Here is a 16,554-nt window from a genome sequence, read left to right as displayed (position 1 = left end):
TTTAATCTCAAGATTTATGTTTTGCTCAAGAACTTTTTAAGACTTATAAAGGAGAAATATAATAATTTTATAATTATTATAGGTACTGAGGAAAAACTATTTCAGTTCAGTAATTAATATGTCCATGTACATGAAAAAAAAAAAACCTGTTTACTTCCGTTTTGCTTGTAGAGTTTTTACAGTTACCTAGCTTTTATTCCTGTGGGGTTTGTAACGATGACAGTGACTGGCTCTGTCAGTCCTAATCTCTTCTCAGGCAGAAGAATAGAGGAGTCTACCTGGGTATCCCGTACCAGCCCCCTGAAATCCCTAAGAAAAATTCCGAGTATTCATAAATTTGACAATACAAATCCCGAGTTGATAATTTTTCAAATCCCCGTGAGGCCATCTGGTCTTGGTCAAGAATGAGACTTTCTTCCTGCAGGTAGGAGCTCCCAGAATGCTCTGTGGAAGCCGACAGGGCTTGGCGGAGAAAACACACAGGTAAGAGAGTAAGAAAACCCCAGCACAGCGCTGTTAGCTGTGTGACCTTGAGAAGTTCTCACCTTCTCAGAACCTCCAGTGCTTCATTTGCAAAGGATTACCTTTGCAAACCTTAGTAATCCACTTAACTTGAAGGATCACCCTGTTAAAGAATAAGGTGTCTAACAGATAATAAACACTCCATAAATGGTAGTCATTTATTAATAAAAGTGAGAGTGTACCTTGTAAAACAATAATTCTTAGAAGAAGATGTTTATGTGGCCTATGACTAGTCCTGGGTAAAACAATAAATTCAACCAAGTTTGTCTTTTGGACTTCTTACTTTTGCAGGACTACCTCCAAAATCCACATGTAAAACGGGCCGAGAAAACCTGACCGAAGGGTAAGAGAAAAAACATTCCAGTCCGCAGTGAATGAGTTGAGAAGCTGTTGTCAAGAGTCAAAACGCCCCATAAAGCTTTTAAAGACAGGTTTATTTATATATAAGTGCATGAAATTGAATACAGAAATTTTATTAAAATACTGTATATTACAAATTTTTAATCCAATAAATTCTGTGTAATGACGTTTAAGTGCTGGATTCGCTTTTAACAGTTGTCCTGTGTGTGTCAGTAAAGAGTTCACCCTGTATATTACAAAGAGGAGAGACACACGGACCTCAGAAATGGTCCTGTGATCAGACAGTAGATAGTAATTGTGCATCTTTTCTTTAAAGCAATGAATTGGAACCTAGATCTTGTGTTTGCAGACCAACTTTCTAGAGTCAAAAATAACTTGCATGTGTTTATTGCTGCCCTTTGAAGAAAATGAGTGGTGAAAAATAAAGAAAATAAAGACCAACATCCCTAAGGCTAACTTGATGCTTACCACAATTAAAATAAAGTTCACTGCAAAATTTGTGTTCTCCAGGAAATCAGGCTATATACACAATGAGGTTTGTACATGAATTGGGAAATAAAAAAATCGCTTATATAAAATTAAAAATCAATAGTATACAATATTTACAGCTCGTTAGGTATTATACATAAACATAGTTTTTAAAATAATCCTTCAAAATTAAACTGTATTATGTAAACATGCAGTACACATACTCATACAGTGTAGTTTATAGTCTTAACAGAAGGAAGGGATTGTGTTCACATAATATGGGGTAGTTCATCACATACGCCTTTGCTTTTGTGTGTGACCCCGTCTAACATTTATTCTTCCTGTCTTTAAACTTCACAGTACATTAAGTTTTTCTATAGTAAAAAGAAATCCCTGATGGTAAACATATTCCTAAAGGTTACATAAAGTTTCTGCCCTTTAATACTACGATATAAAACTAACACTGTCCACGCTAGAATTTCTAGTTTACGACAAAACTGAATTTTAAAATCCCACACTTCATTGTCTTGACTACATTTTTCTCCATTTCGAACTTCCTTGTAAAAAGAAAAAAAATTATAGACAAATACCACATCATGAAAATGTAAGGAAAGTAGTTGTCATTTGTCGGAGTCAATGGCAAAATGGCTGATTTTTATTCACCATAAGGAGTGAATTCAATAAAACCATCCCTAAATTCTAAATCTCCAGTAACAAGTATGCCAGTCCTGTATCCCGTCAAATTCACTCTGCAAAAGTATCTTAACTTCCAAGGCACTAAGGCATCATTTAGCTTTTAAAAACTGCTGCGTTTTACTAAATGACTCATCAGTGACCTGAGAGTTAACACAATTTGAAAGTGAATTTTTAATACCTAGCGGGTAAACTATATTTTGTTGCTATTTAAATCAAGCCATTGTTGTTGGTTCATTTGAAGTGGATCCCCTCGTCCTCAAATGTCTAGAGTCAGGGGTTAATACTTCATGGCAGAATCCTATAAATTTTAGTAAGTTATAGGACTGTAATGGAAAATACTGTGGAGTTTTATTTGTTCATCTAAAATGTGTACAGCTCACGTTTGCGTGTATTGAGGGTAGAAACTAAAAATTTCTCCACATAAATGCATCTGCTACCACAAACACCAAGAAAGGGTCAACAGTTAAGACAACCAACTCATCCAGTACTGAAAGTAAATCATTTTTAACTTCTTTTCAAACAAGGGCCTCTATTTCGCTCTCTATGGAGGAAACTTTAAAACGTTCCTTCCCCCAAGATACTTAGTGATGATGTGCAAATATTTAAGTCTAAAAACAAGAGAGATTTCTCCTAATCAGTAGTACTGTCAAGTTAACATTCATTCGTACAGGGCTCTAAAACGAGAGATGGACTTTGGAAATTTTCAATATGAAATTAGGAGAAAAAGTATTACAGTTATGGTCATTATGGATGATGGTGCCTCGTTCTATATATTAGTGTTACACTGCTTTCCAGTTTCAGTTCCGTACCTAAATAGATTCCCAAAGAGGGGACAGTCACATTACCATTGAGGCCAGATTGAGAGGACGCAGAACATCATCCAAAAAATATGGAAGAGGTTCATGCTTTCTTGGCTTGCCTGGAACATTTATTTTTCAGTGAGATTATAACTGCATGACCGTAAGGTGTTAAGAACCTTTTCTTCTAAACAGTGCTTCTGAGTCTATCAACAAACTGCACTTGGGTTTAACCTTTAACTTATGACATTGGTATGGAAGGAAGGGGGAGATTTTTAAGAAACTGGAAAATTCATTCTTGAAATTGACAAAGGGTCATTATGTAAGTCCAACGTCTGCGCAATGAATGTAAGGAGGAGTCCTCTAACCTCCGGGGAGGAGATACAGTTCAGAGCTCAGCTCATGCAGAAATGTGGGCGTTTCCATCGATTTAATCAAGTATTCACTGGTAAACCTCCACATTTACTGAAACATATTAAGTACTACTCCCCCAAACAAATTCGTAAATATATTTTTAGATAACTACCTTAGCAGCCTCCTTAAAAACACTGTACTGTCTACACTGAACAGAGATCGTTCTATGAGAAGAGCTAACCTATCAACACACACACACACACACACACACACACACACGGATTGCGAATGCTCCCTTGAGTCTCTCAAATGAACAGCAGACGTCCTCACACAGTGTAGTTTACAGACCTACCACCGGGGCCAGCTGTGTTCGCCCTGGCTTGCGGTGTTTCCCCTCCAGCTTCTTCCTGCCGAAAGGAAAAACTGCCCCCTGCTACAAAATGCTACCACAGTGTTTGAAACACCTTGTCATCTTTAATCGAATAATGTCCTTTTGCATGAAGAGTCTCCCCTCGAGTTAAGAGATTATGAGCCAACTGATCGGATCACTAGCCAACTTTCCGCACTGAGATTCTCACCCCTGACGATTAAAAACAACCATTTACACAGCGACCCAGCAGGTGGTGCCCAACTTCTCTGCCCCTTAGGTCGGCCAGAACTCCTTCGTGACCTTCTGTGTTCTTCACATCTTACAAACAAGTAAGGACTCTGAAGAGATTCTGATTAAGACGTTCGAGAGAGGGGGGAAAAAAGGTAATAGAAGAGTGAAGTAGTTTGAGAATATTTCAGAAAATATCCTTCATGTCTTGTGACTTCATGAATTATAACCTGACATAAATCAAAAATAACAGAACCCCCTGCAGTTAGAAACAAGTAGGGCGTAAGCACCTGTGGTCCGTGGGAGGAGGGGCGCGGCAGGCACCGAAGCCCGGATCTATTTCCTACAGAACTGACCCGACACCTGAAGCCGGCGGCGCAGGGGCGAGGGGGAGGGGGAGGGGCGGGCACGGAGGACACCCTGTGCCATCCCCGAAACAAGGACCGTGAAGCCGCATGTGGTAGACATTCAGTGGACGTAGGCTGAATGATCCAAGGGAAGCACAGCAGGCTAAGACAAAGACCGGGCCGAGGAGGGGGAGTGTCAGTGCTGGCTACTCTCACCCTTTTCCTAGTTGAACTAGCAATAAACAAACGAATTTAATCCTGCTCGTCCCGGCCATCTCCACCCCCTCCAACTCCCAGAAGCGGTCTTGCAGAATCTGCTCATTTTCAAAATAAAGAGCTGGAGAGGAGGTAAAGGAAGCAAGATTATGAGACATTTTTTTTAGTTTCCTTCTTAAAATAGATGTAGGGGAACATGTGGAAATGGAAGAAAATAGATGAATTTTACAAAACAACATATTCAGTTGGTGTTAAAAATGTAACTGAAACCATCCTAATGATTCCCTTGGTCACCTACTGCCAAATAGTTACGGCTGTGCATTCAAAGAGAGACAGGTCCTGGGTTCGAGGTGAGGCAGAGGGCTACAGTCTAGCCTTCAGTCCACACTGTCAGAGCAATGGTATCTCACTTTCAGAAAGTCCATTCAGTGGATAAACTGGGAAGACTAGAATCTGGGGGCAGCGGGAAGGGGGACCAGGACTTAAACTCTCAAACAGAATCGGGAAGTAAAATGCCCAGGCTTTTTAGGGTTTACAATTACCTTGCTAGCTCTTGGTGGACTCAAGGGCAGGGACCCCCCCCTCCCTCCTTGTATTTACTATAGAAATACTCAGGACGGAACCTGGAAAGCCACAGAGCCATGCATACCAGACGGAATTAGCTGGCGAGGAAGTGCCCGCATGGCATGGGCACAGCAACATGGCAGAGCCCTCTGTGTCTTAATTAGTCCATCTTTAAAGGCGTTTTCAACACTCTTTGATTTTAACTTACCCCATTCCTTATATCACAGATGCGTGATATACGGGGCAGCTCATTTCCTTACTTCTCACTTAAAGTACAAACAAACAAAACCCTCATGCTTTTTTGGGCTGTGCAAATATACGTTGCAAATACTAAGAAAGTACCCCAGGTAACAGACTAAGACTGCTTAGTATACAGTAAGATGTAAAGTAAGAGTGATTAAGCTGTGGGCATTGAATACAGCCACCATTTAGAAATGTCCTTATTCTAGGCAACCAGTGGAGTCCTCCCATGGGGCCACCTGCACTGCCTGCATTTAAAAGTTCTGCATTATTTGTAGCTTCAGTGGGCCCCCCTCATCGATTCTGATCTATGGACAGTTCTAACCAGTATGTTAAGTATAATTAGTTTGGAGATGTTGGCATAGGTCTCTTCTTTGGGGAACTGATTTCACCATCAGTAGTATTTTAGTAAACTTTTTTAAAATTTTTTTAAATAAAGGAGTATAAACTCTAAAAGATTTCCCCCTTCCTTCCTGCATTTATCACAAAGAAAGTTTACTGCTAAATCATATATAAATTTTAACCCAAATACATCAATAAGGGCTTTTTGTCATATCACAAACGAGGGTCTCCAGCACTAATAACCCAAGAAAAACTCCAAATTAAAAAATCTCAAATATCCTTGCTTATTTAAAAGATCACTCAACTGAACAAATATATAAAATTCTCTACTAGAACGGGAAAGTGTTCACTGAACAAAAGCTTTCCAATTAGACTATATTCATATGTAGCAGCTTTACATATATGTATATAATGATATATATGTGTGTGTGAATATATAACATTAAGCATTTGTTGTCTCTGTAGGAAAACCACTGATTTAAAAAAAAAAAATCTCGGCACAGGAAGAGCTATTAAGACAATTTCATCAACTCACACGATTCAACTGCATTTGAAAATATCAAGAGAGTGACATCTGCACAAAATCCCAATGGAAAGAACTGAAAACAGCAAAGAAACCAGCAATTCTCCAAAGGTTAAGAGCTCACACACAGACACAATTCATAATGTAAAGCAACCTGATGGAGAGAGCTGCAGGACACTCCATAGACTAATTAAGAACCACCTAATTATACTTCCATTCGAGAGTAAAAACAGGAGTTAGAATCTCTTTGGTCCACACACGGATGGATTTAATGTGTCTGCGTTATTTTCTGGCTAATTTTGGATTCTAAACCATGTGCTCGTATTCCCTTACCAAGGTAACTTTCTTACATCATGAAACAACCAAATGTTCAAAGAAATATTCCTATCGTCGATCTGAAACAATGTGAACATGTGATTGGTAACTCCTCTCAAAGAATATGAACACTTGAAATGACCAATAGAAGAGCCAAAGTAAAGGAAGAACACAATTCAAGTCTGAAAGAAAAGGAGAAATCAAATTGACTTGGAAAATTTATGCCTAAATTTAATTTGGGAAAGCATCAGGAGCATAAAGAACACATGAAAATAATTTTTAGGTTTGTACATGATAAAAAGAATCAATTTTAAGGTTTACTTCAAAGATCTCTAGGGATGCATAGTTGCTTATTGGTTAAAAAAAAAAACAAAACAAAAACAGATTTCTAAGCCACAGCATAAGTAAACCCCCAAGACTGGCTTCCATACTGGTAAAAGTATCACCTCCCCAACTCCCTATTGTGAAGTCATTGAAAGATCTTCTGCTTTTTGGTGGAAAAGAAGTGGTGTGGGTAATGAGGGTCTTAAATTTGAATGGGACCTAATAGAAATGCACTTTTTAGCAAATCGGGGTATAAAACAGTGAGGCTAGAGTATGCAGATTGTTTTTTGGATTGCCCTTAACTTCACATTTTCTGCAGTGGGTTTCTGAGTTAGCACATTTATCAGAGGACCTGAAATTTAAAACAATCAGTTGGAGACAAATTCAACCAGGTTCTGTCCCCGTTACTCCTTGCACTCTTAAAAACAACTCCATCTTGCCAAAACCTCTTAAAATGTTGTATTACTAAGTACTTTTTCATTCTATTAAATGTCGTCGCTGATTCTAGGAAACTTAATAGTGCAAATCGAGAACTGAACGACAGAACGGCTCTAATATATGTTCAGTACTGTACTGATATGCTGAGAGTAAGTGCCAAATTTTTAAATTACTTATATTCCCCAATTTTTACTTAGCAAAATTATGTTACCACATGCCCAATGTAAGATAGTTTATTACTCTTCTTATATAACTTGTCACTTATCTACAAATGAGGCTCTCTGTTTTCACAGCCTAATTTAGGCCACTCTTTAAATATAGGTAATACTCCAGAATGCAAGATCCTTTATGTTTTGTCAAAAATCAAGATATATGCAACAAGTAATATAATCCCACCGAGATACGAGTTATAAAGATGTTTTCTCCATGAGATACATGGCAAAAACTTTCTTTAGAAGGGTCAAAGAATGCAACATGCATTTCAGCCTTCTTTTCTTACAAAGTTTATAAGAAAATTTTCAAATTATATTTTTATGACACACAAACTACAGCCAATGTGTGTGACCCATAGTTTTTGAATTCATATCAATAGAATAGTTACGTAGGAGGGAAACTATTAAAAGAGTGTTTGTTATTTAAGTGAGTGGGAAGGATGCACCCTATGGGTCTACTTTGAGTCCTTACAAGAGTTTAGCTAGTTTTCCATTAAGTATTATTTTCCACATAAATTAAATAACAATAATGCCTAAACATATTAAAGCCCTAAATCCCAGAAACGTTCAACATTAAAAACCAAAAAGTTCGCCGCATACTAAAGGATTCGGTGTTCAGCACTCACACGGGATTTAGCGTCACGAAAGAAAAATCTCACTACGTTACCTGAATTCATGTCAAATGTGGTTCACAGCACTCATCTACATCTACACTTGCAAATTGTCACATGATCAATGTTTTAAAAAAAAAAGAGAGAGAGAGAGAGAGAGAAGAGTTTGGCACATATATCAATTCCTCAAAACGTCCCCGTAACTCAACACAACACTGTTAAAGAACGATGAGTCAACACCAGTGTTAACCTGATTGGCAGCTGAACAAGGTGCTTCTGCTCACGGCTTCCAGGATGCGCCTGGCCTGGGACGGAGGCACGTTAAGGTGCGGTGCGGTAGTGCAATCACTTGGACACCAGAGGGCGATCTTCGCACACAGCTCAAGGCCTTCTGCAGCGACCTGCTCCTTCCACGCTCTCCTGGCTCAATTTCATCCCGCTCCTTCACAACGCCGTGTTCTGAGAATCTGTACATCTGTTTCCTTCTGTGAAGTGAGACATGCCCACCGACAGCTCAGAGTGTGGCGAGGATCCTTGAGAAGGAGATGATTAATGTCAATACAGTCTGTCCCACGCCCCACACCAGCGCCTCCAGGGGGGCCATGTTCTTCCCTGCCACTCGGTAGATGCCCGCGACGGCTGCGCCTGGGTGACAAGGGGCAGAGAAAGACAAGAACACGTTCATTCCCTTCCTGACACCCTGCGCCGTGGGCACGTCAGATCGTCCTCCATCTCTGCACACCAGAGTCAGTCACCTACACGCTCCTGTTCTAACCTGTCCACGGAGGTTTCCGTGGGATCCGTGAAAGTCACACTTGACCACCCGGCTTCCAGGAAAAACAGGATTTCTATTCAGCAGCAAAATACGTATTTACAACACACGCTGTTTACTTGACACTAAGCATGTTCATAAACATGAGTAATCTGTTACTGTAACCTCTCACCTGGGTGTTGAACTGGCCAATCACTATTTTTATAAACATACAACTCAATATGCTGATAATCACAAATGAAAATAAAGAAAACTGCACAGTTTAATGCAGTTCCTAAATTACTCAAGAAATTTTTTTAAAAATTCTTAAATGTGATATGAAATATTAAAGAATTGACAGCTACATCTCAGAATCTACCATATAGTTCTTATTTTGTAATAAAGCATACAACCATAAAGTTATTTAGAGACTAGTATCATGACATCTAATAAAAATGGAAGATGAACCTGACGTCTGTTCTGGAAAAATGTTTAAATCGTGCACACTTCCAAGAATGCGGGAATCCTGGAGTTCCAGGAGTCTCAGAGCCCGTCTGATTCAACACTTCACCTTATTAATATACTACATATAATGAAACATTTAATTTAGAGTATGCCTTCTAAGCATTTAATTTAGAGTAAGTAGAGTATTTAATTTAGAGATTGAGATGGCCTTCAAACTTTCCCCTAGAAAAAAAAAAAAAAAAAAAAAAAAACGATCTATCCTAGAATGGCCAAACAAAATGCAAGACCAGAAGTAAATGATTCAGAGATACTGACACGACAGTTCTTTGAGATAGAAATCTGTTCCTAAAAAATTAACTAAGAATGAACTCTGTCATTCTCTTAAAATTCCCCAAACAAAAGTAACTATATTCCTTTAAAGAGATATAAACTGGGAAGAGAAGTTACTGATCTGAGCCAAGGACTTCATATGTGCATTTTTTAAGAAGGAAATTAAAATGTACTCCCTTTTTACTACGTGTTATATATCTTGAGAGCAACTTTACAAATACTATCTTTACAAACACTATCTTGTTTAAATATCATCCCAGGCCAGAATATTACCACCTAATGTAAAGATGAAAAACAGAGGTTCAGAGAGGTTAAATGACCAGCCCAAGGAAGTACAGTGAGGACAAGAGCAGGAATTCCAATAACAGTTAATCTGGCTATAAATCTCCAAATCATTCTATCATTTTACATATGTACTAAGTAAAAAAGAAAACAAGGAATTCAGAAAATCATAAAGTCTGATAAACATCTCAACATTAAATAAAACTAGTGGCACTAACATTTACCTCATCAAGTAATAAGCTTCACTAGAGTAACTGGTGACGTCCTCAAATTTTAGAATTAGAGAACATTCTTTAAAAAATGTTAAAGATTTTTAAAAAATGGGTGCCTAAGGGGCTAAGCATCTGACTCTTGATTTTGCCTCAGGCCGTGATCTCAGGGTCCTGGGATTGAACCTGCACGGGGCTCCTTCTGCCGCTTCCTCCCTGATGCACTCTCTCTCTCTCCCTAAAATAATAGATCTTTGAAAAAGAAAAAAATATTTTAAAGATTTTATGCTTTCTCTGTTATCAAAAATAATATTAAAATAAACCTGAAGAAATACTATTTTTCTGTGGATTTACCCTAGATTTCCATGACTCTCTTCAATTTGGCCTCCATATCTCCAGCACTAAGTTTTCAAAAATGATCCAAGAAGTGAAAATCTAAGCACTTACTAGCTCAGGCTTCCTAGGAAATAGGAAGCAAACGCATCAAGTCAAACATCTCACGCTCATGTGAGGTGAAGAGCACGGGTTTTGAAGCCAGACTTGTGGACCAAACTCCGAAATCCACTAGCTAGCAGACATGCTACACGGGGCGGTCCCTCAACTTCTCTGTGCCTCATTTCCTCAACTGTAAAATGGGCGAGCATGAAGACAAAGAGTGACTGGTCCTAGTATGCACTCAGCTTTGGCTAATGGTTGTCATAGGAGAAAATGAAAAAGGTATTCCCAGTGACTTAGCATTCGGTAAATGATGTTGGAACAACTAGCAGCCACTGGAAGGAGAAAATCTAGATCCTTCCTTCACAACACTCCCCAGAATATATTTCATATGAGTTAAAGAATATTAAAGTTAAAATATTAAGTTAAAATATTAAAAACAATCTTAAAATATTAAAATACTAAAAACAATCTTATAAATGTAAACTTTAAAACAGAAGAGAATGTATCTATGACCTTAGGAAAAAGAAAAGAGCTTAAAACTATATAAAAAAGAGAAAAACCCTAAAAGGACAGACTAGAAAAATACTTGACTCATACCCACAGCACAGACACACAAATACACACAAACACACACAGGATAACCAAGGCAGTACATTTTGTAGTAGCAAAAACAAACACAAACAAACCACAAAATCAAAAGCAAGGACCCAATATCCTTCAGTCTGGAGTGGGTAAACTAGATCAAGCCCACACGATGAAACCCATACAATTTCAAAAGAAAAATAAAAAAACTTATGAACTGATATGAACAGAACCTAAGACAGATCATTTTTGCAACAAAGAAAATGAAACCTGAAACTGTATCTATTCTCTATGAGTACATGCATCTGTATGCTGGTGTGCCTGTATGTAAACGTTTATACATGTAAATATGAATAAATGTAATATTCATATAGACATACAATCTGGGGGGATAAAAGCCAAACTAAAAATAGGGATTACAACTGAGAAGAGCGCTAGTTTGGGAGTGCTAGTCCAAAGAGACCTTTGCCTCATCCATAATGTTTTGCGTTTTACAAGGAGAATATGCAGTCATTTATTACTTACGAAATTAAAACTCATTTTAAAAATCTAAATTTCCACGCCAGCTTGCCTATACTTCTCTATAAGTCTAAGAAACTTTCATCCTCAAGGTCAGAATATCTTTCAATCCTATTTTCCAAACTAAAATATTGGTAGGTAATGACAAAGTTCACTGAATTCTTAATATCAAATAATAAGGAATAAATTACACTTTAAGCTAGGTAGCACATCTTACAGAATAAGAAAAATTGTGTACATGTTCAATGTCAAGTGTTTTCTATGTAACTAAAAGAGGCAGTGCTTATATTTATTATTTCTGTGCCTCTGAAGTTCAGGGTAGGTTCCTTTGGCTGGAGGGAGAGGGCCCAAGAAAACACATTTGGGGCATCTCCGTAGGGGGTTAGATTTTAACTGGAGGTCAGGAACCATGGAAACATACCCAAAGAGACAAAGGGAGAAGGGGATTAAAAAAAAAAAAAAAAGATTTAAGGAATAGAAAATGAGTACTGAGAACCTTTCCACTCTACTGGCATCTCCTTTCCCAAACAAGCTGACTCCTTTACTAAGTATTTGGCTGCTCTGGTGATTAAAATGGATTTCACGCTGGAAGGCCTTGCTGCTCGAGGAAAAACAAACAAAGCTACTAAATAAACTATTCTTCTTTAAAATCTTTCAAGGAACACAGGACAAGCTCTTCAAGCCTATGTAGTGTTATACAGAAAATAAAATAAACCACCGTTTTCTTTCCAGTGGATAATCAGTCAGGAAACAATTCGGAAGTTACAACTTTCCTCCAGAAGAAGCAGGTTTACAGAAATCCCCACTGTGTTGTAGGATTCCACACCCAGACGCACTGGTCAGAAGAGTGCACCAGTGATTCTCAATCTAAAAGATCTACAAGAAAACAATTTTAGATGCCTAATAAATGAATTTGGAAACAGTGCTATTGAAAGAGTATTTATAAAAACATACGTTGGGGGGTGCCTGGGTGTCTCAGTCGGTTATGTGTCTGACTCTTCATCTCAAGCTCTGGTCATGACCTTAGGGTTGTGACCTCAGGGTGGAGCCTGTTGGGGTTCTCTCTCCCTCTGCCCCTTCCCCACTCTCTCTCAAATATATAAGTCTTTGAAGTATGTGTGTGTAGATAATAAAATAACAAATTCCCAATACCATCATCCAACTGAAGAGAAGAACGTCACTATCTCCTCTGAAATTCCCATGTACTCTGCTCAGTTTATGTCCCATTCCCTCCTTGAATTTGTTTTTTATCATTCCCTCGCTTTTTGTCAGCTTTACCACCTTCTTGTATCCTAAAAACATATATTATTTGGTTTTGTAAAATAAATTAATTTTATGTAAATTGACGCAGTAAGTATTCCAGAATTGGGGCTCAACATCATAGGTCTGAAAGCTACCCATGTTGGGGTGTGTAGCTATAATTCATGCATTTTCACTATTGCATAGAATTCTAAGCATGAATATACCACAATTTGTTCACTCTACTGCCAGTAAATTTGTTTCCAATCCTTAACAATGACAAACACTGATTCTGTGAAGATCCTTGTGCGTGACCCCTGGCCCACGTACACTGTCAAAAATTTCTCTTCAATACACGAGTAAAAGTAGAATTGCTTAGCCTTGTATTTTTTTTTAAAGATTTTATTTTATTTTATTGACAGACAGAAATCACAAGTAGGCAGAGAGGCAGGAAGAGAGAGAGAGGGAAGCAGGCTCCCCACTGAGCAGAGAGCCCGATGCGGGGCTCGATCCCAGGACCCTGGGATCATGACCTGAGCGGAAGGCAGAGGCTTTAACCCACTGAGCCACCCAGATGCCCCTGCTTAGCCTTATATGATAGGCATTTTCAACTTCAGTAAGGAATGCCAAACTATCTTCCAAAGTAGTCGTACCAATTTATATTTCAGTTACTTCCTATCTTCAGAAGCAGTTGGTATCTATTTTTTAAATTTTTGTCAATCTGATAAGAGATGTCATCTCTGTGATAAATTTGCATTTCCCCGATAATTAATGTGACTGAACTTTTCTTCACATATTAGAGGCCAGGAGGGTTTTCTACTTTTACTAAATGCTTGTCAAATTTTCCATCCTTTTTTCTATTGAGTTTTCTTCTTCTTATTTGATTCATAGGGTTTTTAAAATATAGTTTGGATATTAATCCTTTTCTATTTATATATGTTCACAAATGTCGTCCCTCCAATTCTTGCTTTAGTTTTCACTCTCTCTACAGTGTATTCTGCTACACACTAGCCAGATGAAAGACCACAAATATTATGGTTTTTATTTTTTTGGTGAAGTACAAGGTTAAGTTATGCAAGAATAAGAAGACCCAAGCAGATCAGAATGCTTGAAATAAATGGTGCATGTCTGGAACTGCCCCTACCAACCATGGCAGAAAGAATCACTTAGAAATAAGGAAAAGGCTCCTGAGGACCTAGGGACTAGCAAACTCTTGCACAGTAAAGATGAAGTGCGGAAAGCAATACTGCTGAGTTGACATGAGGGTTAGTGAAAGACATGAACCTACAAGGTCAAGAGAGACTAGAAGAGCCACCAGAAGAAGAAAGATGTCAATATACAGTGACACACCAAAGAAAGTGACCTGACTTGCCCTCCGAATTTCCTGAGAGAAAGTAAACGTGAAGGCTAAGACAGGTTTGGTTTTAACAGTGTTGGTTCCACCAGCCTGTGTGGTCCAACAAGGGGCTGGCGAGCTACGGTTCACAGGTCCACCCTGCATACCACATCACACAGGAGTGTGGCACAGGAGTGAAGAGTGGTTTTTACATTTTTAAAAGATTTTTTAAAAATCAAAAGAAAAACACTTCATGATACATGAAAGTTATACAAAACTTAAATTTCAGTTCCCATAAATAGCGTTTTATTGGCACACAGCCATAGTCATGTCTGATCCTGAATTATTTTTACATTCCTAGGGTAACACTCAAAAGGTAAATGAGCCTATACTTTTCTGCTCCTACACAGTCTTTATTTTGCTTAACAAGATTACTTTGGCCTCAGCCAATGAGCTGTGCAAGGCTTTTACTCTTTCCATTTCCTCAAAAATTTGGATAAAATAGGAACTCAACTGTCCCTTCAAAATATTGGTAGAACCCATTTGACCCTGGAATTCCTTTGTGTGGGGGGGGTCTTCAGCATTTCAATTGTTTAAATATACTTACTGTCCTAATCTCATTTAGTTTCTTTTTATACCAATTTTGACATTTTATACTTAGGAATATATCCCTGTTTGCAAAACTGTTATTTTTATAATTCTTTATTCTATCTCTACCATTGGGTCTCTACTTATTTATTCTATTTTGTTCTATACTTTATTTTTCTGCCTTAACTTTTTTTTAAATCAGTTTACCAGCGATTATTCATCTTAGTATCTTTCTACTAAGATACTGTTTTGCTTTATCTTTCATAGACACCACTCAGAAAATTGAACAGCATTTCTCTATACCAATAAAACTAACTAATGTCACTGAAAGATACCATGCACAGCAACCACGATGTAAGAGTTTAAGAATTAACCAAAAACATGCAACCCTCTTGTTGAGAAAGACATTTTTAAACTCTAACGAAAGACACAGAGGGTGATCCGAATACATGGAAATCTAATACATGTTCTTGGGTAGAATAGTTTACTATGCCAGGTCTTCTCAAGTTAACCTCTCCATTAAATTAAATCCCAATAAACATTATACAGTTATACTTTTTGAGAAATTGAGTAGACATATTCTAAAATCTATGTGAAAGAATAAAAGTCCTTAAACAGCCATGTTAACTTAAGAAAGAAATGAGAGGGATCCAGCCTGATCAGGTATCAAGAAATACCACAAAACTACAGGAGAAAAAAAAAAAAAAAAGTGACCTTGCTGCAAGAACACATAAAAAGACTGACAGATCAGAACAGGGTTCGGAGACAGATCCTCGTGCTTGAGCATAATACACAGACAAGGTGAATCAATGAGGAAATGATGGGTATTTTTAATGGATGGTGTGGTCAAACCCAACTTATTATGTGGGAAGAAAAATAAATACACCTGGAATCCTATCTAATACCAAATACAAAGTTAGACTCTAAACCAGGCAAGTCAGGAATTTATGAAATTATTCCTGAATGCCAAATCCCTGTATTTGTAAGATTTTATTAGAAAAAGCCATGCCTATTCATTTACACACTTCTGTATCTGCTTTCACACTACAGTGGCAGAGCCAAAGAGCTCTGACAGAGACCACCGGGCTTTCAAAGTTTACATACTCCCTTTAAGAAAAGGTTGGCTGACTCCTGTTCTGTAGGTATTGAAGACCTCAGTACTGAAGGTAAAACAATAAAATTAACCTTAGAAAATATATCAGCATATCTTTTGACCTTGGTGGGGGGAAGAAGTTCTTAAGGCAAAAAACTCTTTAAGCTGATAACACAGAAATTCAAGCTTTCGGCTCAATAGATCATAGAATCATAGAATAGATCAACTACCATCATAGATGATGGTAACTGATAAAAGATGGAGAAGTTATTTGCAAATTCCAAAACCAACAAGAGACCAATACCTCTAGTGTATAAGAAACCCCTATAATTTAATGAGAAGGAAGCAAGAACCCCAAAAGAAAAGCAAGCACTTAAATTGCTTAAAGAAGCAATTTGCAGAAAAAGAAATCTAAATATATAATAAGCATAAGAAGAGATGTTCAAGCTCTATAGTGATCAGAGAAATGCAAATTAACCCAACAAACAGATGTGTCATTTTATACCTTCAGATTTGCTAAAATTAGTCAGCTGTATAATGTTGGCTGATGGCAATATACAGACACCTGGTTTCTCCCAAGTTTGTTATTAACCATCAATACCAACTAAAATGAAAAATCACTGTCTTGGAAATAAAACCTAAGGAGGAGCAAAATATAACAGAGATGTGTCTATATTCAATCAGTATCTTATTCAGAAGAGATCGGAGGCAATCATTTGCAGACTTGAATACACAGTTGTGAGAATACGGACAATCACAAATTGCATTAAGAAAATAAATATAGCTAAAATAGTT

The 16,554-nt window shown here is 37.7% G+C and overlaps 1 protein-coding gene across 2 annotated transcripts in view; it reads right to left on the bottom strand.

Moving 5' to 3' along the window:
* Window positions 1-935: 935 nt before the first annotated feature.
* TMEM170B (transmembrane protein 170B) overlaps window positions 936-16,554 on the bottom strand; it is a 35,519-nt gene continuing 19,900 nt past the window's right edge. Inside the window, exon 3 of one of the 2 annotated variants that reach the window (XM_045066973.1) lies at window positions 936-8,460. In XM_045066973.1, the coding sequence (XP_044922908.1) occupies window positions 8,372-8,460 (89 nt within the window). In that variant the 3' untranslated portion in view covers window positions 936-8,371. Of the gene's footprint in view, window positions 8,573-16,554 lie in introns of both variants that reach the window. The other variant, XM_004753713.2, reaches the window with a different exon arrangement.

This window comes from Mustela putorius, unplaced genomic scaffold (assembly GCF_011764305.1).
Source record: "Mustela putorius furo isolate JIRA1106 unplaced genomic scaffold, ASM1176430v1.1 tig00003870_pilon_pilon_pilon, whole genome shotgun sequence".
Lineage (NCBI taxonomy): Eukaryota > Metazoa > Chordata > Mammalia > Carnivora > Mustelidae > Mustela > Mustela putorius.
The sequence above is the reverse complement of the archived record's forward strand: the minus strand, read 5'-3'. Positions and strand labels throughout refer to the sequence as shown.